This window comes from Triticum urartu, chromosome 7 (assembly GCF_003073215.2).
Source record: "Triticum urartu cultivar G1812 chromosome 7, Tu2.1, whole genome shotgun sequence".
NCBI classification, from domain to species: Eukaryota; Viridiplantae; Streptophyta; class Magnoliopsida; order Poales; family Poaceae; genus Triticum; species Triticum urartu.
In genome coordinates, this window is record NC_053028.1 from 664,256,947 (window position 1) to 664,279,212 (window position 22,266).

A 22,266-nucleotide genomic window follows, 5' to 3' on the forward strand; every position below is an offset into this window, starting at 1 on the left:
TTTCGCTGTTTTCGTGAGCAAATCGGACAATCAGTGCTTTCCGTTACGGATTAGGCACATTTTCGGTGGTTTTTTGTGCCCTGGCTAAAATTTGATATCAAGTTGTTACCCTAGCCCCAAGTGTGATGGTTTTGGGTAAATAACTCACAATTATATGATCCTCTTTTGGGGAGATGCACAGACGTGAAGACACCGACCAACCTCATCGGCAAAATCGGCCTTTGCGCTTCGAACTTTGGATCCTAGCTAAATTATGTGGCCAGTCTTGCTGAATCATCTTAATGTTCAGCGTTTGTTAGAACAAAGCATGCAATTGTATGATTATAAATCACAATTCATAAATGAACAATGGTCTGCTTGAGAACTCAAATATATATGAGTAATGTCAAAGTGATCTCTCTTTCATGGGTAAGCTATTACTAATTGTTTAGCTTTGATGGTCTAGGAAATCGGTTCACTATGTTCAAACCTATTTGTGCCGCAATAGCTTTGCCAAATGTCATGGTCAATTCATGTCTTCTTTGAGCACGGCTCACACCATTAATAGCTTATTGGGTTCTTTCAAATTATAGGCAGTGAAGAGTCGATGTCGCAGAGCATCATCCGACATCCATGGTTCATGCTCCTTTATCCTGAAAGCTTCTTGTCCTAACCAAGAGTTATGATGGTCCTAGCATATGCTCAGCCCCATAGAGAAGTGAATTAGGGGAGAAATTATACATAAGTTGCCCGAAATTTGTATTTCATTCAATTTCTTTAAGCTGAGGGAATGAATCAAAAATGTAATCACTCTTATTGTGTCTTGTGTGTAGTCTAGTGAGCAGGCATTTGCCGGTGCGTGCTTGCTCTAAATATACGTACTGGTCACCATATTTGAGTTAAATTACTGATATTACAGTCCACACATGTATGCAGGATTTATGTTGTGTTTTGATGATATTAAAAATTATAATCTCATGCTAATTCACTCAGCCAAGATAAGCTCGAGTCCAGCAGCTGACGTCCATGAGTTGTCGTCATCTCAATCTCCTTCGAACTCCACAACCCCCCACCCCCGTGCATGAAGAGCATTGTCACTAAACTTTAAATATAATGAAAATAAATTTATTTAAAGCTTCTAACACAAAGTGAAGTAGTGTCCCATGATTAATGTATTAAATCGTCCTCACATGCAAAACATAGGAGAAAATCCAATGAACGAAAAACATCAATACATATAAATACACCAATAAATTAAAAATATAAACAAAGACAAATTTAGCTTCAAAGAAGAAATAAAATGAAAAATGGAAACTGAGAACAAATAATGACAAAAAATTGCACACAAATTGCATAAAACTTGCAATGTTCCACAACATGCAAGAACCATATAGTTGCGTAACTTTCAAACAACAACACGATTTACACAAATATTGCATATAACTTGCATGTACACGTTTATGTGTAACACTTGATGTTCAAACAAAAAATATAACAACATGAAAGCGACACATAAATAAAACACATACACAAAGGAAAAACTACAAAAGCACACACAAAAGCGGAAAAAAAAAGACAGAGCAAAAACAAAAATCAACTAATTTTTCTTCAAAAACTAAAAATATGAAAACTAAAATGGTGGAGATTAAATCATCTCTAGACAAAAATGAATTCTGACTTGTATTAATAGTGTGGTCTTCCACATCTCTCTCGATCACACACGTGCGCATGTGCAAATGAACACACACGAGTTAACCGACACAAGGACATGAGTAAGTAAGCACACATGCACGGGCGAGCGAGCACACATATCACACATGGAAACACACATAGGCACGCACGAACATTGTTACATTTTTTTAGGCTAACGAATGCATGTTACATTACCATTCGGCATGAATGATTAGCTATATTAAAGAAAAACACGTTACATTTTTCTTTTAGACAAACGAACACATGTTATGTGCCTCTGCCTATTTGATCCCCCCGTTTTTGTTTTTTTGAGACAAACCCACCGTGTTTGTTAATTGGATCGAGTATCGCTTCTGAAGGTGGGCTGGTCAAGGCCCAAAGTATGGGGCAGAGAGCAACAGGTTAGAGGCAGGAAAAAATCGACTGAAGCTAAAAACTTTTTTCAGGCAATATACAAATACCAAAAGTGGTGAATTAGTAGTGGGTTTAAACCTGATAGGACTTGACTAAAGACGACGTGTCTTTGTAAACTAACTTAGGTATTCTTACCTCCAAGTCACGATGCTGAGCGTTGATTCTTTATTCAATAAAAATTGAGAGGTTGCGTACTTAAAAAACTGTACAATTGAAACATATCTGTATTCGCTGGATATGATGATATGCAGAAACGATTTGGGGTTTGTGCTTGAAATGCAATCAATCAGTATGCAAGGGCCAAACAATCACATTGTGAGATAACAACCGAGGGATTGCCACAAAGTATGGTTAAAACAGTTTATACTTTAACACGAATACCAGTGATAGTTTCTGCGAAAATGATAATCCATAGTTGCATTGCAAGGCCTTTGTAACCTCAAAACAAGAAGGACGATATTTGTGCTAAACTGATATTCAAAGATCGTCCTTGACACTGATGTTCAGAAGTTTAGCCAGCTCCCCACTTTCATATGCATCAACAGTATCTGCATTTTCCCCATGAAAATAGAAGGGAGTCAGGATGGAACAAGAATTCACAGAAATCCTTGTTGTAACGGATCTATGTACCAGAACACTACGTACCATCAGAGCCTCCCAAGTGCTTTCCTCGGATAAAAACCTGAGGAACAGTACGCCTGCCAACCATGTCGGATAAGGCATCCTGGATTTCCCCACCATCCTCTGCATCACAACCAGAATAAATCTTTTCATTGAAAAAATTCCGTGAATCGTAAGCGATTTACGACATTTTCAGGATGTTGGTGTTTCCGGTCTAAGAGCCAACTTGTGGAATATAGGGGACATAACAGCATAACATTGAAAGCAGCATCTTTTATAGATAGATAAACAAAGAGCATGATCACATATAGATAACTAGTGAGAATGGATGTACCTCGCTGATCAAGCTCGACGACATATGGGTCCTTCTTCAGTTCAAGCTCCTTAAACACAGCCTTCGCCCTTTTACAATACCTGCAAAAATTGAGTACTTAAACATACTATTTCTTCAGACAGTACGAAAACAATGAAATGTGGTAAGTTGCAGTAGTTGGGCTCTGCAACCATGGGCAGCGGCGGAGCCAGGAATGGAGTAGGTGTGGTGCTAAATTATGATAGGCAAAAAAATTCACCAAATATCAACCAACATACACCATAGTAGGAGCACATTACCACTGACACTAACATAAATCTCTAATCTCCAGACCAAACTCAGGTTTTCGAAGCCACAGATCGGCAACAATTTCATCAATATTCACTCGTGTTACAAACTTTTGCTAGTGCCTGGCATCTTTTGGGTATTATCTATCCACCCTATTCCTAGTAAATTATGAAATTACAAAAGACAAAACACAGTTTAATTAGAATTAAGCATGCATCCATCCAAAGATACACTAGTTTTCTAGTAACGGGGTTTCACGAGATGGAATAAACAAGGACAAATTTCCACACCACCCGGGTTGGCCTTTTCCGAATGGCTAAATTGGGGAACAGCTGGTTGGGGAGTTGATTGTATCAGTACCACTGGAGCACCAGCGGGAGTCGCTGCTGGCCTCCGGCCTGATGCCTGGGTTTATGGAGATTAGAAAAAGTTGAGAGGGGAAAGACAAGCGCGAGTCATAAATCTTTGGTGCTAGCACAAGGCATGCGTGGAGTCGAAGAGATGTACAGATCACTATATCATCGCTCCAGTCGGCCAGGTGGTGGTGCCATGACGCGGCTGGTGCTGCACTTACACCTAATACGGTAATACGTACTCATTTACGCCATGGGCTGGACTGGTGCTACAGCCCGGGTAGCACCAGCCACAGCTCCGCCACTGACTATGGGCATCATCATCATAATTCATTGTGCTCATCATCTGACTACATCAGTGCCTTCCAGTTTCATATTACCTGACCATATCAGTGCCACCCCGCATAGCCATGTGCTCTTCACAAGTGTTCACGTTCAAGTATTTAACTTCACACAACCATTTAAGTTTAGCTTATTTCATTATACTTGCAAGAGTTCTGGTGAGCTAATCAGACTCGAGTTTGTACCGAACAAACTCAAAATGGTAACCTAATAAAGCATTCTAAAAGGAAAGTAGGGATCCAGATTCTCCTACATGATCTATGGCATGAAACCAGAGGCTCGCTAAAATGACTAAACCAGAACAAACAGAACTTTTTCTGTTTCGGATAAAACAAGCAGTGTAGAAAAGTACTGCTACTTTCTCTCATCATCTAGTGTATCAAGAATTTTGAGAAAATAAGAACTTATAGAACACCAACGCCAGATAATATCTCCCTGTTCAGTTCAGTACGAACAAGGCAACAACAAATAGCTGTTGCCTAAATCTTCATATAAAGTTCAAATTCCGGTTTACCGTGTTCAAGAATTTTGAAGCAGATAGAGCCATGGTATGATTTAGAAAAAAAATGCATGGGCTTTTCACTCAATGACAATGTAAATTCTCTGATCGGCCAGAATGATTCTGCCGGGGGGGGGGGGGGGGGGGGGGGGGGGGGGGGGGGGGGTTATACTACAAAATCTTTATATACCATCATTAATTTCAGAGGTGTTCAGCCCGTCTTTATTCCCTCTGTTTGGTCCATTGTAGTGGCACCTCGGGTGCAGATCTTTCTCTGGCTCCTCTCACATAATATATTAACGACTAGGCACAATCTTGAAAAGAGGAAAATAAACAAGCCTTTAGATTGTGTTTTCTGTTCTGAACAAGAGACTAGCTTTCACCTCTTTTTTTGATTGTGTGATGGCCAAAGAGTTTGGGAATTACTCCCATCTTTCTTTGGGAAACCTCCAGGTGCTGATTACTTGTCGATTGCCAGATATTGGCCTGCCAATAAGAACCATACTGTACTTAATTCTTCCTGTGCTTGTGCTCTGTGGTGTATTTGGAAAACTAGAAATCCTCACATTTTGAACAATGCATTATGGTCTGATATTAAACAAGTTTGGTGGCTGATAATGATTACTCTAAAAAAGTGGCAAATTATGCTCAAGGAGGATCACCTAGAGAGAGTGAGTGCATTCTCACAGATGATCTCCAATCATGTGAATCAACCGCACCAGCTGTCGGTGTGTTAATAGGTTGTGATCTGATAGCTGGAGGTGAGATGACCAACCTGTCCAACTCTAACAGTCTCTGGCGTGCTCTGCACCATCCTGGCACTGATGCTGCTTCCCCGCCTCACTCCAAGCTACACTGGGAACTAAAGTTGCCCACTCTCAGCACAAGTACACTACTGGAGATAATGACTCCCCATTGCAATCTCCTATGAAGAGTACCAAGGTGGTGTTCACCAACATCTCCACTGTGAAGCTGGGAGGCGATTATGATCTGGGTTTGCTGTGAGTTTTGGAGGAGAGCATGTTTGCCACAAAAATCTGTTTCTGCTTTTATTTGATGTAATGGTGTAATGGAGCATGTCTCTTCAGCTTTCAATTTCCCCTGGTTTGTTTCGATGATCTTATAACTTTGTATACTCTGTACTCTGGTTTCATTTTTTTTAATGGAACTGGGGTTCTTTTGCCCTCCTGGTGATCTAAAAAAAAAGAGCAGATAGAGCCTTGGATCTGCGTTCTGACAGTCCAAACGATTTCGGTTCAGGTTCTACTAGAAAAGAAAGCAAGCAATCACCACACTACAGTTGGATCCTGGAAAGGAGAGACTATTCTCTCGGTCCCTCTGGCTGCATCCTGATCCAAACAATTCTGACCAAGTTCAGAACTTCAACAAATCACCATACTAAGAAATCCTGCAAAAGAGAACTAATATCTCTGTTCCTTGACCAAAATAATTGTTGACCAGGCCATGGGGCTGAATTCACTAAGCAAGGCCCAAGAATCTAGACGCCCTACACCTACAGCGCCACTGTCAGATCAGCGAGACCAGACCACGCAGCAACCACACCCAAATCCAAAGGTCGCAGTTCATCGGCGCAGGCAGGCAGGCAGCGGATCGACGCGGATCGAGGGGTGAGGGGAGAAGGGAGAGGGGCCTTACGGGCAGTAGGACTTGGAGAAGATGACGACGTCGTGGGCCTTGACGGTGGACTTGACGAAGGCCGTCTTGGACGCCGAGGCGGATCCGAAGGCCGCGAGCGCGATGAACGCGGCGGCCGCCGCCGCCACGCCGAAGCGCCGGAACGTCGTCGACGCCATCTGGCTCCGCCGCCGGCGAGGTCGAGGTCGAAGCGCGGGGTGTAGAAGCCCGGAGACGGCGGGGTTCGTTTGGGGTCTGACGAGTCTTCTTCCCGGCGTGTGGACGCCTTTGCTATAGGCTCTGCGGTTACGGAGTCAGGGAGTACGCCTTCTCGTTTGGGTTGTCTAAATCCAGCCAAATACGACTTCGATGGTTTCTTCTCTCTTTTTTTTCCATCTGCCAGGCATGTATAGCTATCGCCTATCGGTAATCAGTGACGACCGACCAAAGATGATGGGTGAGTGGTACCAACAAAAATTGCATTTGTCGCCGCGACTTCCTCTTGTAAGCGTCTTGTATTTTCTTTACAGAGGGAATAGATTTCTCGAACACCGACGGTGACTCAGAGGACAATGAGGACGGGATCATGGCGTGGTTCTGAGGTTGGCACGTCGCTTCTGATCGATCGATCTTGGCCGCCCACTATGTTGACCTTCTTTTTATTTACTTTGCATATTAGCTTTGTTTCGGGTCAAACTTTCTAAACTTTGAAAGTTTATAAAAAGATTAGCATTCACTAGAATGTCAACCCATTAGAATCATTATTCAATAAATTTTCATACTACATATTTTTTTATTGTGAAAAATTAGATTATTTTCGATAAACTTGGTCAAACTACATAAAGTTTGACTTAGGAGCTAATATGGGGAGTAAATAAAGACGAAGGGAGTACTACTACTAGTAGTTTTGTACATGTGCATGCTTTTGGAAGTTTAACACTCTACAGACAGAAATCCATTTTGGCTCTAGGGAGCACATGCTGAGTGCCAAAAATGAATTTTACAAATATAAAAAATGGAAACATAAAAAGATGTGTTCATTGTCACACCCAAATGGTGATGTAAATTTTCAGGGAAGAACTTAAGCATTTTGACCTGTGAAACAAAACAAATTGAATTTCAAAGACTTAATTTTTTTTCCACCAACAAAGCACTGTTATCCCATATGACATGAAAATTGTCAAGCACACTTGCTACACTAATATGAACATCCACAAAAAAAACAGAATTCTAAAATTTATTTATGATTAGGGAGCATATGCTCCCCAGAGTCAAAAATCAGCGTGGCTGTGTACTTTGTTTGGGTTGTGTAAAGCTGCCAAATACTACTTCAATATGTTTTTTCTCGAAAAGCAAAATAAAGTTCATCCGCCAGACATGCATAGCTATCGGTCATCAGTGACGACCAAAGATGATCCGTGTGTGGTACCAAAATTTTTGTATTTGTCGCAGGCCACAACTTCCTATTGTAAGCTGTGAAAAAAAAATGTGAACAAGTGTGTCATACTAGGCAAAATATAGAACCTCGAATTATTCTAGTGTTGAGCTGGTCAGGCCTGACGAAGGAAGCTACCAGGAAACCGACCCACTCCAGTACTCGCCGCCGGCCGCTCCGGCCTCGGCGACCACCCCAGCCCGTCCCCTCCTCCAGGCCATGGCCTCGCCCGCCCCCTCTGGCGGCCGTCCCCGTGCGCTGCACTGGTTGGAGTCCAGCCCCTCCTCGGCGGAGGGGGGCTCCCCGCGCCGCCCGCCTCCCTTGTTTTGCGAGGTGCTCTGCTCCCCCTGCCCTGCGTCCCCCGCCTCGGCGCCCTTTCCTGGCGGCGACGCGCCCGCCCCCCGCGTCGGGCGAGGTCCGAGATCCACCGGGTCCAGCGCGTGGACTCCCCTCCCGCTGACGGTGGCTGGGAGCTGCCGCGGTCCCGCAAGCGTCTGCTGGCCCGGCGGCGCCGACGCCCTCGACCTCGCCGCGACGGCCCTCGCCCGCCGCCCCCGCCTTCCTCCCGGGAGTGCCCTCGGTGCCTCGACCCCGCCCCGGACCACCGGCACTCTAAGTGCCGCCGCGACGTGCGATGCCATCGCTGCCGCTTCTTCGGGCATGTTGCCCGCCAGTGCATGCGTCCGCGCTCCCCAGCCTACTCCTCCAACGCGCCCCCGACCAAGCGGCTCTGCGCCAGCTCTCCATCTCCCATCCATGCTGCTTCCGGCTCTGTTGGTGGTTCCCGGCCTGCGTCCTCCGGGTCCGGGTCCGCCACGCAATCGGCTGCCGCACCACTCCCCTCCTCGTCGCCTCGCCCTTCGTCGGATGCGCTGCCCTCTTCCGCGTCGGCGTCGCGGTCCTCGGCCACACCCTCACTGCCGCGCGCTTCGCCTGCCTCCACTGACTCCCGTGTTTCCTCGATGTCGGGTCACCCTGCTCTCCGGCCGCCCGCTGCGGTCTGCTACCTGTCGCGTTCTCCGGCGGTCGCAGCTGCGGAGTTGGCCCTTGAGCAGCGTGCCCTTCTGGTGGTGGTCGCGGGCGCTCGCTCCGGTGTCTCCCGTGCCGAGGTCCAGGCAGTCCTCCAGGGCAGGTTCCATCTTGGGGAGGGCACGCTCTCCGTCCACCCGCGCCGGGACGGCGAATTCCTCCTACGGTTCCGTGACACGGCTGACCGCGCGCGCGTCGCCTCCGGGAACGTGAGGAGCGGTCGCTTCCGGTTGCTGATCCTCCCTTGGAGCCGGCTGGCCGGGGGTGAGCCTGTGTCCACGCGCTTCCACGTTCACATCGAGATGGTGGGCATCCCGGACCACACCTGGGACCGCGCATCGGCCGAGACGCTTCTCTCGCCGTTCTGCGACATCGCCGAGCTTGCTTCGGAGACGGCGGACATGTCGGACATGTCGACCTTCCGCCTCTCCGCCTGGACTCTCAACCCCGACGCCATCCCCCGCCTCTCCGAGCTGCTCCTCCCGACGCCGGATGCGGCCTACGAGGACGCTGATCCCAACATGGTTACTCATTTTGGGCGCCCGCTCCTTCGTTTTCCTGTCTCCATCCACGTCTCTCGCTCCGAGGACTACAGGCTGCCTGCCGCGCCATCGCCATCGCCCAGCACCGGCAACGACGAGGCGTCCGCCCCTCCCTCGTTGCCGCCGGTGCCACCCCCATATCCGCGTCGGCATGACTTCCCCCAAGGTTCCGGCCGTGCCGCCCCGCGCCGCGGCAACCGCGAGGCCACACGTCGCCGCCACTTGCCGCCGCCGGCCCGCATCTGGTGCGGCGTGCTGGGGCCCCACCCCTCGGCCCGTACTGGTCCAGGTGGCCCCCCTGTGTTCAGTCGCGTGGTCTTTCCGCCTCTGGACACGACTGCCCCCCTGCTGCCCTTGGGCCCCTCCCCTGCTGCGTCTTTGGCCGCTTCCTCTCCTACGGGCCCTCCTACGTGCGCGGCCTATCCTGTCGCCCCCCAGGGGCCACAGGCCCGCCTGACACCATGAGCTCCCCCACCTCGGACCCCCCACTTGTGCCTATCGTCCAAGGAGTAGACAACGGGCAACTTGCCCTTGGTCAACTTGCTGGGTCTGATCCCTTGGGGGCACCGCCGTCTCCCATCGGTCCTCTGTCGCTGGACCCGGTCTGCTCCGCGCCTGCTGCGGATTCTCCAGCAGGCACGCGCGCGCCGTGCCAAAGGGTGCCATCCCCACCTGCCTCGCCCTCGGGCCTGCCCCCCGCCCAGGTCAGCCTTGAGGACCCCGCCACTTCCTTGCCCGGGGGGCCAATCGCCTCGCCTGCCCGGATCCGCTCTGCAGGCCGTGCCGCTGACTCTGATTCTGTCTCCCCCACCCCAGCCTGCTCAGGGGGCCCAGCCATGCAAACTCCTGTTCAAACGACCGCACCGGATGGTATGGCGACAGCTGGCACGCTGCTTTCCATGCAGCCCATGCAGCGCATGCAACGACAAGACCACGTCCCGGACGTCGCCGATGCCAGCCCGGGCTCCTCTCAAGATGCAATCTTAAGCTTCATCCAGTCGGTGCAGAAAGATGTTACTCCCTTGCTACAGGCCCCGCCGCGTCGCCGCCGGCGTGAGATTCCAGACAACTTCACCCCCCCCGCCGAAGCGACCGGATCGCCAAGGCCGACCGCGGTCTAGACTCAGGAATGAAGGCCAAGCGTGTGCTTCTGCTTCATCTTGGGCTATTGAAGGATGATGATCCGGTGAACCCCGAGGAACTCGACAAGTACGCCAAGCTCTTCCAGCAGCCGCTCGATCCGGATGTGATCCAGGCGTTCGCCGAGTTCTATGGCTGGGTGTGGCCACCGCGCGGCCTGCCGCTAGCATCGACAGCCATTACGCCTGCCTAGGCCGCCCGTGCCTCCTTGCTTGTGCATGGACCAGACCTTTGTCTATGGACCAGAACCTCAAAATTCTTTTTTGGAACGTCCGAGGCCTCAACTCGGGTGCCAAACGTACTGCCGTTCGCAGCGTCATGTCCTCCGACCTGCCTGCCATAGCTTGTCTGCAGGAAACCAAACTCGAGCTGATCACCATGCCCCTCGTCTCGGAGACCCTCGGGCCGTCGTTTGACGCTTTTCACTTCTTGCCCGCGGTCGGCACTTGCGGCGGGATTCTGTTAGCCTGGCGCTCTTCCGAACTTGCGATCTCCTCTCCGACCTTTGGGGCGCATCACATCACAGCTGTGGTATCCTCGCTCTACGGCGACCACCCCTTCTGGCTTACGGGCGTCTACGGCCCGCAGTCCGATTCCGACAAGATGAACTTCCTGCAGGATCTTCAAGATGTCCGCGAGCTTTGCGCCGGCCCTTGGGTCCTTGGCGGCGACTTCAACATGATTGCGGCCGCCGCGGACAAAAACAACTCCAGGCTCAACATGCGCCTCATGAGGCGCTTCCGTCGCTTCATGGCCGATCTCGAGCTTCGCGACATGTACCTCCACGGCAGGCGATATACCTGGTCCAATGAGCGCGATTCACCCACCCTGGTGCGCATCGACAGAGTTTTATGCACTACTTCCTGGGAATCGGCGCACTCAAGCTGCATCCTCCGGTGCCTGTCATCCGCGGCCTCCGATCACTGTCCTCTCATGGTGGACTGCGCCCAGCGCTCTCTAGGAGCTCGCCGCTTCCACTTTGAGAAATTCTGGCCGAAGATGCCCGGCTTCGCGCAGACGTTTTCGGAGGCCTGGTGTGCCGTCAGCCCTGACCCCGATCCGTTCCGTAGGATCTTCGAGCGTCTCCGCTTCACAGCGCGCCGCCTCCAGAGCTGGAGCGCCAGATCCATTGGCAATGTGTCTCTACAACTCCTTGTGGCGCGTGAGCTCATCGCCCGCTTCGACTCGGCCCAGGACTTGCGGCCCCTCTCCGACGCAGAAACGTGGCTGCGCCGTCGCCTCAAGCAGGCCTACCTGGGCCTGGCTTCGCTCGAGCGTTCCATCTTGCGCCAACGAGTCCGCTTAGCCTGGCTCCGGGATGGGGAGGAGTCCACCGCTTTCCTGCGCATCCAGGCCTCCCACCGCAAACAACGCACTCGCATCCTCTCCTTGCGGCAGGGCGAAGCCACGATCTCCTCCGAGGCGGCCATGGCGGAGGCCGCCTTCCAGCACTTCTCGACGGTCCTCGGCTCCTCGGACTCTCGCGACTTCACACTGGACCTGAATACGATCGACCCGAGATCATTCGACCTGTCCTACCTCGACCGGCCATTCACCGAGCAGGAGGTGTGGAGCGCTGTCAAGCAGCTTCCCACAGGCAAATCCCCCGGCCCCGACGGCTTCTCCGTCGAATTCTTGCGCAACTGCTGGGAGGTGCTCAAAGGTGACATCATGGATGCCTTTGACAAGATTTACCACTTGAACGGGCGAGGCTTCCAGTGCCTTAACGAGGCGTTCATCACCTTACTACCCAAGCGTGCCGACGCGGCCGCTCTTGGCGATTACAGGCCGATCAGCTTGATTCATATCATGGCTAAGTTGGTGGCTAAAGTGCTCTCTCTTCACTTGGCGCCACGACTCAACGAGCTGGTTTCCTCGAGCCAGAGTGCGTTCATCTCAGGGCGGTGCATCCATGATAATTTTATGCTCGTCCAGCAAACGGCTCGCCACCTCCATGGTTCCAAGGCCAACCGCGTTCTACTCAAGCTCGACATCGCCCGGGCTTTCGACGCCGTCTCTTGGCCCTTTCTGCTCGAGGTCTTGCGGCATCTGGGATTCGGTAGACGGTGGTGTGAATGGATCTCCATCCTTCTATCTACTGCCTCCACCCGCGTCCTCATCAACGGGAGCCCGGGCCCTCCCATCTTCCACGCAAAGGGACTGCGCCAAGAGACCCGGTGTCCTCCATGCTTTTCACCATGGTGATCGATGTACTCAACTCGCTCATGCTCCACGCCATGGCTGCGGGCATCCTCCGGAGGCTCACCCCTCGCCACATAGCGCCCAGCGTCTCCCTCTACGCCGACGACGTCGCTATCTTCTGCCACCCTACTGCGTCCGAGCTTTCCGCGGTGCGCTCTGTCCTGCACGTCTTCGGGCACGCGTCCGGGCTCCATACTAACTTCGACAAATGCTCGGCCACTCCAATCCACTGCTCGGATGATGAGGTCTCGATCATCTCCGCCGTCCTGGCGTGTCCCATCTCGCACTTCCCATCCCGTACTTGGGGCTGCCGCTATCGGTGCGCAAGGTGCCAGCCTCGGCTCTACAACCTTTGATAGATCGCATGGTGAAGAAGCTGTCCACCTGGCGCGCCTCCATGCTCTCTCGGGGCGAACGTCTCGCCCTTGTCAGGCATGTGCTCTCCGCGATGCCGATCCACCTTCTCATGGCCATGGTGATCTACCAACCCGTCCTCCGGCGTTTAAATCGCATAATCCGAGAGTTCCTCTGGCATGGCCGGCACGACGCCAATGGCGGCCACTGTTTGGTCAATTGGCAGCGGGTCTGCTGCCCGCTCGAGTATGGCGGCCTCGGGATCATGGACTTGCGCCGGTTCGGGCTGGCGCTTCGCACACGGTGGCTGTGGCTGCAGCGCACCGACTCCACACGCCCTTGGACGCATCTACAGCTGCCGGACGACGCGGAAGCCCGTGCGATTTTTCAGGCCTCCACCTTCTGGAGCATTGGCGATGGGAGATCTTGCCGCTTCTGGACTGACTGTTGGCTAGACGGGCATTCAATCTTGGAGCTTGCGCCGGCCGTCGCCTCGCTCGTGCCCCGCCGATGCCGCAGGACCCGCAGCCTGGTCGAGGGGCTGCACCAGCGCGCATGGATTCAGGACATCCAGGGTGCCTTAACCACTCTTGCCATGGCCGAGTACGTCGTTCTCTGGCGCCGCATTAATCACATCGCCATCAACTTGACGGACCAGCCAGACCGCCTCCGATGGCGATGGACGACGAATGGTTCCTACTCTGCGGCCTCCTGCTACTCCACTCTCTTCGCTGGTTCAATTCGCGCGCCACACTGGGAGCTTACTTGGCGCTGCTGGGCACCGCTCCGAATCAAATTCTTCGCCTGGCTGGCGCTTCAAGATCGATGCTGGACCGCTGCCCGTCTGGCGCGACGCGGGCTGCCACATCACGCCTCATGTCTCCTCTGCGACCAGGCCGGCGAGTCCATGGAGCATTTGCTTGTGGGATGCGCATTCTCGCGACAGGTGTGGCACGACTGCTTTAGCTGGTGCTATCCATCAGCTCTCGCGCCCGCGCCCTCCAACCTCTTCCTCGAGTGGTGGCACTCTACGACTCTGGCCACGCCGCTGGCGCACCGGAAAGGACTCTCTTCGCTTATCCTGCTGGTCGCCTGGTCCATCTGGAAACATCGCAACTCTTGCGTCTTCGACGGCGCCGCGCCATCTACATCCAAGCTGCTACATGACATCCAGGACGAGGCTCGCTCATGGGCCAGGGCTGGAGCCAAGGGTTTAGCACTCATCATACCATAGGCAAGGCCAATTTTCCTTGGGGCTGAGCATCCCCTAGTCTCTCCATGCTCAGGCTAGGTCCAGACGCCGTTCCCCGCGTACGCCCAGGCCTAGTTTTTCCGTCCTTACCTGCTCTTGTACTGTAAACTCTTCTCCCTATCAATGAAAGATACGCAAGCTTTGCGTATTCGCGAAAAAAAATGTCAAAAAAATGTCTTATATTAAGTTACAGAGGGAGCAGTTCTGTACCTTTGTGTGCTTTTGGGAGTTTAACACTCTGTACATACTATATTGATGAAAAACTGCAACCAGCCCAGTGCTGTTGTACGAAGGAGTATGCGACGTTTTCCATGTTTTGCAAATCTCTTCCACAATAGATTCTGACAAAGCAAATAAGCACCACATCATAAACCTAGTGATGTAAATGCACCAATAAGATCATGGGTTGGTTCCTTATTGGAAGCTTACATGCATGGGGAAAAACATGCAAAATCAGCTTTCAGTTGCGCCAGCTTCTTTTCAAAAACAGCCAGGTTCAATTCTTCTACTTCTTGCCCTACTTACTTTCCAGCCAACAATATGGGAAGACAACACATACTGCTTGCAAGGGAGCACATCTGGAAGTGCAGATATCTTGAGACACCCACCAATCTACTCTTCCTCGGCCTGGTACTCGTCATCATCGTCGTCGTCATCATCATATTCATCAACATCATCATCATCTTGAGTACTAGCAGTGTTACGGCCGAAGCTGTCCATCTCATACCTCCCATCATCCTCGTTGATGAACTCCAGACCATACACCGCATCCCTGTGCTTCACTACCAACCAGCGAAGCAGCCGGTCCTCCTTGTTTAGATAGTGCAGTTCCTTAGTAAAGGAAGGTGGAACCATCATGGTCATTTGTATAAGTTGACCCTGAAAGCACAACGGCAGCTTCAGCACATCAGCAAACCAGGAGACAACACACAATGCAATTTATCTGTTTAGACTTTATGCTGCAATGCTAGAGGCAAGGAAAAATGACAACGAACAACAACTGGAATTTAACACTACTTAACCAGGTGTATATCAGAACAATTCTCAAATGCACTGAGATGCATTCCATGTGCCTCCCAGATGCTTTGGCCATTTTTCTATGGGTGCTGTAATTTACTTTTCTCACTATTTGGTCCAAGGTTTATCGGAGAGTTGGGGGCTGACATTCTCAGGGTGCTGCATTTCATTTTCAAACTGTTTGGTTGAAGGTTTTATCAAATAGTTGCGGAAAAAAAATGTTTACACCCAGACTGCATCACTGCAATCCTTAGTCAGACTGACATAGCAGTCACTGTATGGTCGAAGTTGAGAAGTTATTTCAAAACAAAGCCTGAACTACAAACTTCAAAAGACGAGGATGTGTAATACAAGATATACTGGAAATGGTGTGTTCACAGTTTGTCAAAGTTAAAGCACATACCAATCGACCAACCACTGTTAATTATTCAGTAACTCGCAAACTAATCTCGCATGAGAAGGTAATGACTCAAGGTCAGATTCAATTACGAAAAGTGAGATTGCATGAAAAGATACAGTAACAAAAAAACATGGTATATAAGTGAGAAAGGATAGCCTGCACATCAAAGGAAAAAAAAAATATAACCTCAATAATGATCCCTCAGAAGCCTGTACAGAAAGGAACCCGAGAAGGCATAATGCCTCCAAAGTTCTGTTCAAGAACATTAACAATATATTGTTTTGCTACACTCCAATAGTCTTTGTGACAGTGATCAGCCCTTCTCCACTAAGATGCTTGTGCTGAAAGTGTTACAGGGTCTCAACCCGAAGATTGACAAAGCAGCCTTTATCGAGGTCAAGAATTTCAGGGGCTGAGGCCTCACGACATGTTCTGACTGAGCATCATGTCTCAGACAGGCTGACCATGGTGCAAAGATTGTTATAATGACAGGTGTGTTCAAGCAATGGGAAGAGTGAAACTTGTTCTCGATATAGATAGCAGAAGTACTATTGTCACTGAATAAAGCCCTTGAGCGCTTCCAGAAGAAGCAAGCAGTGTCATTCAGCTGCACGATAATATCGAGGATCTCCAAGGATATGGAGTAAAACAAGGTGCTGAAACCGTCTTGAGTACAAAGAATGTGGTCATGGACAGACTCATAACCATCACTGTGATAAGCTTGAACTTGCCGAGAATAAACTTGAAGAGGCGACATCGCTTCCAGTGATTCGAGGGGTCCGGGACGTGCCTGTGTGTTGGCCATTTGAACTGCCAAAGAAATTAACACCACTGAACCATGTGCGCCAGTGGAGGTGGGAGAAGCAGAGGTGTCAGCTAAGCTGGAGCTTATGGCGGCAGTGATATGTAAGCAAGCCTGATTGGTGAGCTTGCCGGAACTGTGGTTGGTGGCCAACGTGTGGCAGCCAAAAGGATCGTAAAAAGGGGTGAGCAGAAGGGCAATGCTACCACTTCATGACTCACATGAATCACTTACTGACTGGCCATTTTCCCCAAGAATACTTCCAAACCCCAGAATGTGAAAGATCGAACCGCTATACCCTTCTATTCAGTATTCAAAGCAAGCAGATCACAGTGCGAGCCACGCGACCAGTGCAATCCTGAGTTCTGATTTAAAACACTAACTGCGATCAATAGAATGATCTGATCCTAAACAAATTATTCACTACAGCACTCTATCAATCACACCGAGGCCAATACCCACTAACATTCTAACAGCCAACGGCCAAACCTACTCGGGCATTTCATCGAGCATGTCAAAGGCACCACCCATCACCAAGACCCAAAACGGTAAAAGGCCTAAACGCTCATACCAACTTAAACATTTCTTCGTATACGCATCAGTCTAGCGAAGTGAATCAGATCGGCACCTCTCCGCGCTGTCACGAGGCACATCGCACGGGGAATACAAGGCTTTGATCAAGGAGCACAAATAAAGAGTGGCAAACCGGGGCAGACCTGGAAGTGGCGGCCGTCAAGCTTCCTGATGCCGTAGCCTAGGTGCACTTTGCCAAAGGATTTGAGCTCGGTGACAACGCCGTTGCGCTGGTAGGCGCGACCCGCCACCCGCGCCACAAGCTCCGCTATGGCCTCCTTGGTCACCATCGGTTTCACCATCAGCATGCAGTCATACAGCGGCATCTTCCCCGCAACTCCTCTTTGCCTCTCCCTCGGCGAGCCTGTACCTCGCGCTCACTGGTTCTCTAAAATGCACAGATATGGATACGTGTATCAGTATGAGGCCGATACGGATATGTAAATTTGGAATTTTTGAAAAGCGCCAATATGGGGATTCATTTTAATATTTTTAATTCACAAAAAAGTATAGAAGCTAGGATCAGAACAGCTGATTACCTTGTTTGCTCTACTGTGGATGCCGAAGCAGCCCAAGCCCCTCCCACTGACAATGTTGATGCCCTGTTCCAACTCCAAGTTCAAAAGGGGTAGAATTAGATTTTAGCAAGTGTAAAATGAATATAAAGCATCAAATCAAATCACTAGTTAGTTGTACATCTATCATGGCATAACACGAATGGCAGAACCTGAAAATCAGTCAGCTAACACGCAAAAGGAGAAACAATCAAACGGTAATATTTTAGGTCTGACTGTTAAAATGAACAACACAGCATAACAGTACCACTACATTCCCAATCATAAACAAGATTTGGGATGTCTATCATGACAACAATACCACTAGTACTAATGTGTGCACCGATTTCGGCAAGTATAACTAAGACAAAGCTTCTGCTCTCTCGTTACTGCTAAGCTTTGGTTTCAGGTGCAGATAATACAACTTAATCTTTTTCCTTTTCATATATCGTCAATCATTTCTGCAGGTTTCACTGCTAACATGTTTAAACCAAAGCATATCCTCGTCTAAAAAAAATCAAGCTACAACTTGTAAACATTTGGCCCTACAAGCATATCACAAACGCCTATCAAGCAAAATCCTCTCACATGTAAACATGCTGCACTCCAAAAATCAAGCAAGCACTCATCAAAAAATAATCATCGTTATATATATCCTCACAATATCAGATCTACAGCAAGTACCCATCCAATACAAAAATCAGGAAGGGAAAAAGATTGAGGAGGGTGGAAGGAGGGAGGGGGGGATGAGGGAGGAGGGAAGAGGAAGGACGAAGGAGTGGTGGCTACCTGCTGCGTGCTGCTCCAGGGAGGGAGGCGCTGCTGGTCGGATGGAGGGGGCCGCTGCTGGGCTCCTGTACCGGCGGCGGGGCAGCGGAGGCTTCGGCCGGCAGTGGCGGCGGCGGCGGGGAACCCTATACCTGTCGCGCTCGGGAAGGACTCTTGGGGAAGGGAGGCTCGCTTAAGGGCAGAGATCAGCAGCCATTCAAACGCGCCATCCAACGGACATCATCCATCCATCCCACACTTGACGAACCAGGCATCCAGCCCAGTACAACCGAAACAAAGTTCAGTTTTTCAGCCTGTTTCCAGTCACTAAAAAAATGCAAATCCTCCCCTCTGATCCGTTTTAAGATGTACTCCGTACGTACTAAAGCTGCGACAAGTAATATGAATCGCAAGGAGTAGCATTTTTCCAGTCAGTTACCAATGCGAACATCATTTTTTTTTTACAAATTGCAGCATTGTATCCGTATAATGCAAGTGATTAGTATTTTTCAGTTAGTTAACAAACAGTTTTCCAGTTAACAGAAAACAGCGAGGAAGCTCTTTTACTGCTGAGATACACTCCCTCCGTTCCTAATTATAAGTCTTTTTTAGATATTTCAATATAGACTACATATGAATGTATGTAGATATACTTCCTCCGTTTCAAAATATTTGTCTTTTTAAATATTTCAACAAGTGACTACATACAAAGAAAAATGAGTGAATCTACACTCTAAAATATGTCTATATGCATCCGTATGTGGTAGTCCATTTGAAATATCTAAAAAGACAAATATTTAGAAACGGATGTAGTACTTTACAGTGTAGTTTACTCATTTTACTTCGTATGTAGTTCATATTAGAATCTTTAAAAAGACTTATATTTAGGAACGAAGGGAGGGGAGTATAACCTACACAATAGGTTCGAACAACATCAGTTTTTCAGTCAGTTAACAAACAATAGAATTTTACTACTGAGATACGCAACAGTTTTTCAGTCAGTTTTACTACTGTGATAAGCAGTAGTTTTCCAATTAACAAACAACAACAGTTTTAGTACTGAGATAAGCAGTAGTTTTTCTGTCAGTCAACAAACATTAGTAGTTTTTCAGCAGGATCTTTCATGTGTACTTCCATTGCATAAACATGAGCAGAGATAAGCTAGTACAATTTAGACAAATAATGAATCGAAAAATTGCAGAGAAGCAACTCTTGTGTAAAACACTTTTCTTAACAGATAACGAGCCACTTATGATTGAAATTCAGAAGCTCTTGTACAATTTAAGAACAAAGTGCTATTACTGAAACAATGATTCAAGTTTAGAAATTTGGCCATTTCACTTGTACAATTAGGTCACGAATACTCACGCCTAATAATTAGAGGTACACGCGAGAGTTTTCCTAGAGTTTGTGTGTGTGGGGGGGGGGGGGGGGGGGTGCAACAACCTCCTTTGGCCCCCATGAGTATTCTAGGATGCCCTTGAATAGTATGTTTGCAATACAGAGCTGAAACGCAACACTTTTCATTTTTGACTGAACTGCACAACACCAGAATGTAGTGTCCTTTAAGACAATAGCTTTCTTCATGCCAAGAATAGAAGATTCACATGATGCAGTAATGAATAAAAATAATCTGAGTACATATTGTCCTGGTTAGTGTTCTTGGCAAGAGTTAACCAAGGTTTTTCTATGGGCATAGTGGTAGTATTATGGTAGTTTTAGTGAACATGGTGAGAGTAAGTTATGTAGACATCATGCTTCTTAGGTTTAATTATGTTGTTGTATGTTCTGTGCTTAAGAGTGCAATTTTTTTTACTACAATGACATCGTAATGTAGGTGTTGTTTGTTGTTGTATTATTGGTGAATACTCGCGGCCGCGGTAAACTCCATGGCTTTGAAGCCCCATTTTGGCTAATATTTTTGTCTCATTACACTATCTTTGACTTCCTGATGCATCTTTTTCCCTAGCTAAATTGCCGTACTCACTTGGCAGTCCACTCACTTGGCAGTCCCAAATTGATGTTCTGGATTCTTCGTATTCAGTTTAAGCAAGTATGGAGCTCAATGTTTTTTTATTGGTCTCTACGCAAACAAATAGATGACAATTCATCAAGTGTCTTTACTATTCATATTCATCACTAATATTTTATATTTTATCTTTTTATTGCTTAAACTTTCATAGGTGTAGCCTGCAAGCTTAACAAAATGGATTCGGATTTCAGAGTCGATTCATGCATTGGATTGTTATTTGGGGTCAACTGACTATTTTAAGATCATAACTGTAGCTAGACTGACTATATGCATATGCAACGTCAGAAGCAGATGGTTCTCCTAACAACAGATTAAATGGAAAATCAATAAACATTGGAATAGATAATGTCAGAAACATACTGAGGTATGGGATGTGGGATCACACGAAGTGTGATAGAGGCAGTGGCGATTCCACTAGGTGGGCCTCAATAGGCTTAAGCCTACCCTCCAAATATCCTATTTCAGCTAAGCATACTACTTGACAATTTTACTCAGGTGTTTAACATGTAAATTGCAATGCATCTGCTAATCAGACTTAGAAACTTGATGTTTTGAGCCTACCCTTCAGTTTCGTGCTAGATTCGCCACTGGATAGAGGTGTATGCAGACATGGGTCAGCCTATGTAGTTTTCATGTCACATATCACTTCTAATATAGTGACGCGAGGATGGCAACTTTAGTTGTTAAGCATGGCAACTTTCTTTTTAGATGGCATGTTTTAGTTTTTTTGGGTTTGTTTTTTATTTTCAGATGGCAATTTTAGTTGTAAAAAACGCCAGGCCAGAGTGCTTCGTGCCACACGTGTGGCACTTATAATTTAGGTTAATTTGTAGTTGGTATTTCTTAATGTGGTAGTTTTTTTGGTTTCTTCAAACAATTATGAACTGAAGCATGCATCTCTAACTATTGTTTCTGTGTCTATTTTTCCACTACAAATTTACTATCTCCTAGCTTTGCCACTTTGGGGACATTTCATTAAACTGGGCGTTAACCACCTACTCTAATCAGAGATCAGGTGCTACCACACATTACATGCTAGCATTCATCAAAAAACACATTTAAATGTTTCAAGAATTTTCCAAAAAAAATTGTGAGTGTTCACAAGACATGCAATGTTGAGGATATCACTTATCGTTAGCGTCTCGTTCGGCTGGGGATTAGAGATTAATAGGAAAATCCAAAGATTAATCAATTTTATTGGTTGACTATTAATCGTCTATTTTTTTACAAATCTCTGGTTCCCAGCATTAAAATATGATATATTCAACACAAAAACAATATGGGACTGAAGTATTACCATGATTCCTTGCCTTTGAATCTTTGTACAATGACAAACAATATAGGACAACAACACATATTACATAACAAGGTACACAAAAAGCAAATAAACATAGTTCTTGCACACACAGTGCTAGAAATATGCCCGACTTATCGGTAGATTCCCGATAAATCACTTGTCAGAGCAATAAATCGGCCCAATAATAAATGGCGAGATATGACATAATCTTATCGGTCACCCACCGAGTAGCGATAAATCGATGAATCACCGATATTTTGAATAGTGGTATCTACCAATTGTAAAGATTTCAAATCCAAATTCGAAACACACAAGAAGAAACAAAAAAAAAGAGACAAAATCAACGTGAATAGTGTCACAAAGAGACAAAAGCCAAAATGGCACTATTCACTTGTGTGTGTTTTGACCCTTGGATCTCATATCGATGACTAACCTTGCCCTGGAGCACCTGAGCTTAGGCGCTCGCGTAGCACTTGATAATCGTAATCAGAGAGGTTTTCATACGACTTGCTAATCCATGATGACACTGCTAGACTGGTCACATGGATCCAGCTTGGTGTATTTCTCTTTTCTTTCCCTTTATAATTTCTTCATCTTTGTGCTTGATGTACATTGCTAACTTGGGAGGTTACAAACTTTTGCAAACTGGAGGTGTCACATTGCTTCTTATACTTTGACCATCATTGCACTGAACGGAGCTGCCTGTTTGCCCAGTGCGTGCCCATGTTGCTGG

The 22,266-nt window shown here is 48.0% G+C and overlaps 2 protein-coding genes across 4 annotated transcripts; both read right to left on the reverse strand.

The window, feature by feature from the left end:
* Positions 1 to 2,420: 2,420 nt before the first annotated feature.
* Positions 2,421 to 6,449, reverse strand: LOC125518878 (glutaredoxin-C8). The gene is made up of 4 exons (XM_048683756.1): positions 6,158 to 6,449; positions 3,041 to 3,120; positions 2,731 to 2,829; positions 2,421 to 2,633 (listed from the first exon to the last, which is right to left on the reverse strand). Exons 1-4 carry the CDS (start codon positions 6,313 to 6,315, stop codon positions 2,563 to 2,565), a joined length of 408 nt encoding a protein of 135 aa, XP_048539713.1. The 5' UTR covers positions 6,316 to 6,449; the 3' UTR covers positions 2,421 to 2,562.
* A 7,803-nt stretch (positions 6,450 to 14,252) lies between these two features.
* On the reverse strand, positions 14,253 to 18,414 carry LOC125518877 (30S ribosomal protein S6-like). 3 transcript variants are annotated; one of them, XR_007288160.1, is made up of 5 exons: positions 18,226 to 18,414; positions 17,422 to 17,484; positions 17,026 to 17,270; positions 14,520 to 14,969; positions 14,253 to 14,431 (listed from the first exon to the last, which is right to left on the reverse strand). XR_007288160.1 is itself a non-coding variant. In XM_048683754.1 (4 exons), exons 3-4 carry the CDS (start codon positions 17,206 to 17,208, stop codon positions 14,703 to 14,705), a joined length of 450 nt encoding a protein of 149 aa, XP_048539711.1. In that variant the 5' UTR covers positions 17,209 to 17,270; positions 17,422 to 17,484; positions 18,226 to 18,414; the 3' UTR covers positions 14,253 to 14,702. The 3 variants fall into 3 exon arrangements, 2 of the variants coding, with proteins under 2 accessions (XP_048539711.1, XP_048539712.1); XM_048683754.1 differs by having other exon boundaries at positions 14,253 to 14,969; XM_048683755.1 differs by having other exon boundaries at positions 14,253 to 14,969; positions 17,422 to 17,493; positions 18,226 to 18,410.
* Between the last annotated feature and the right edge of the window lie 3,852 nt (positions 18,415 to 22,266).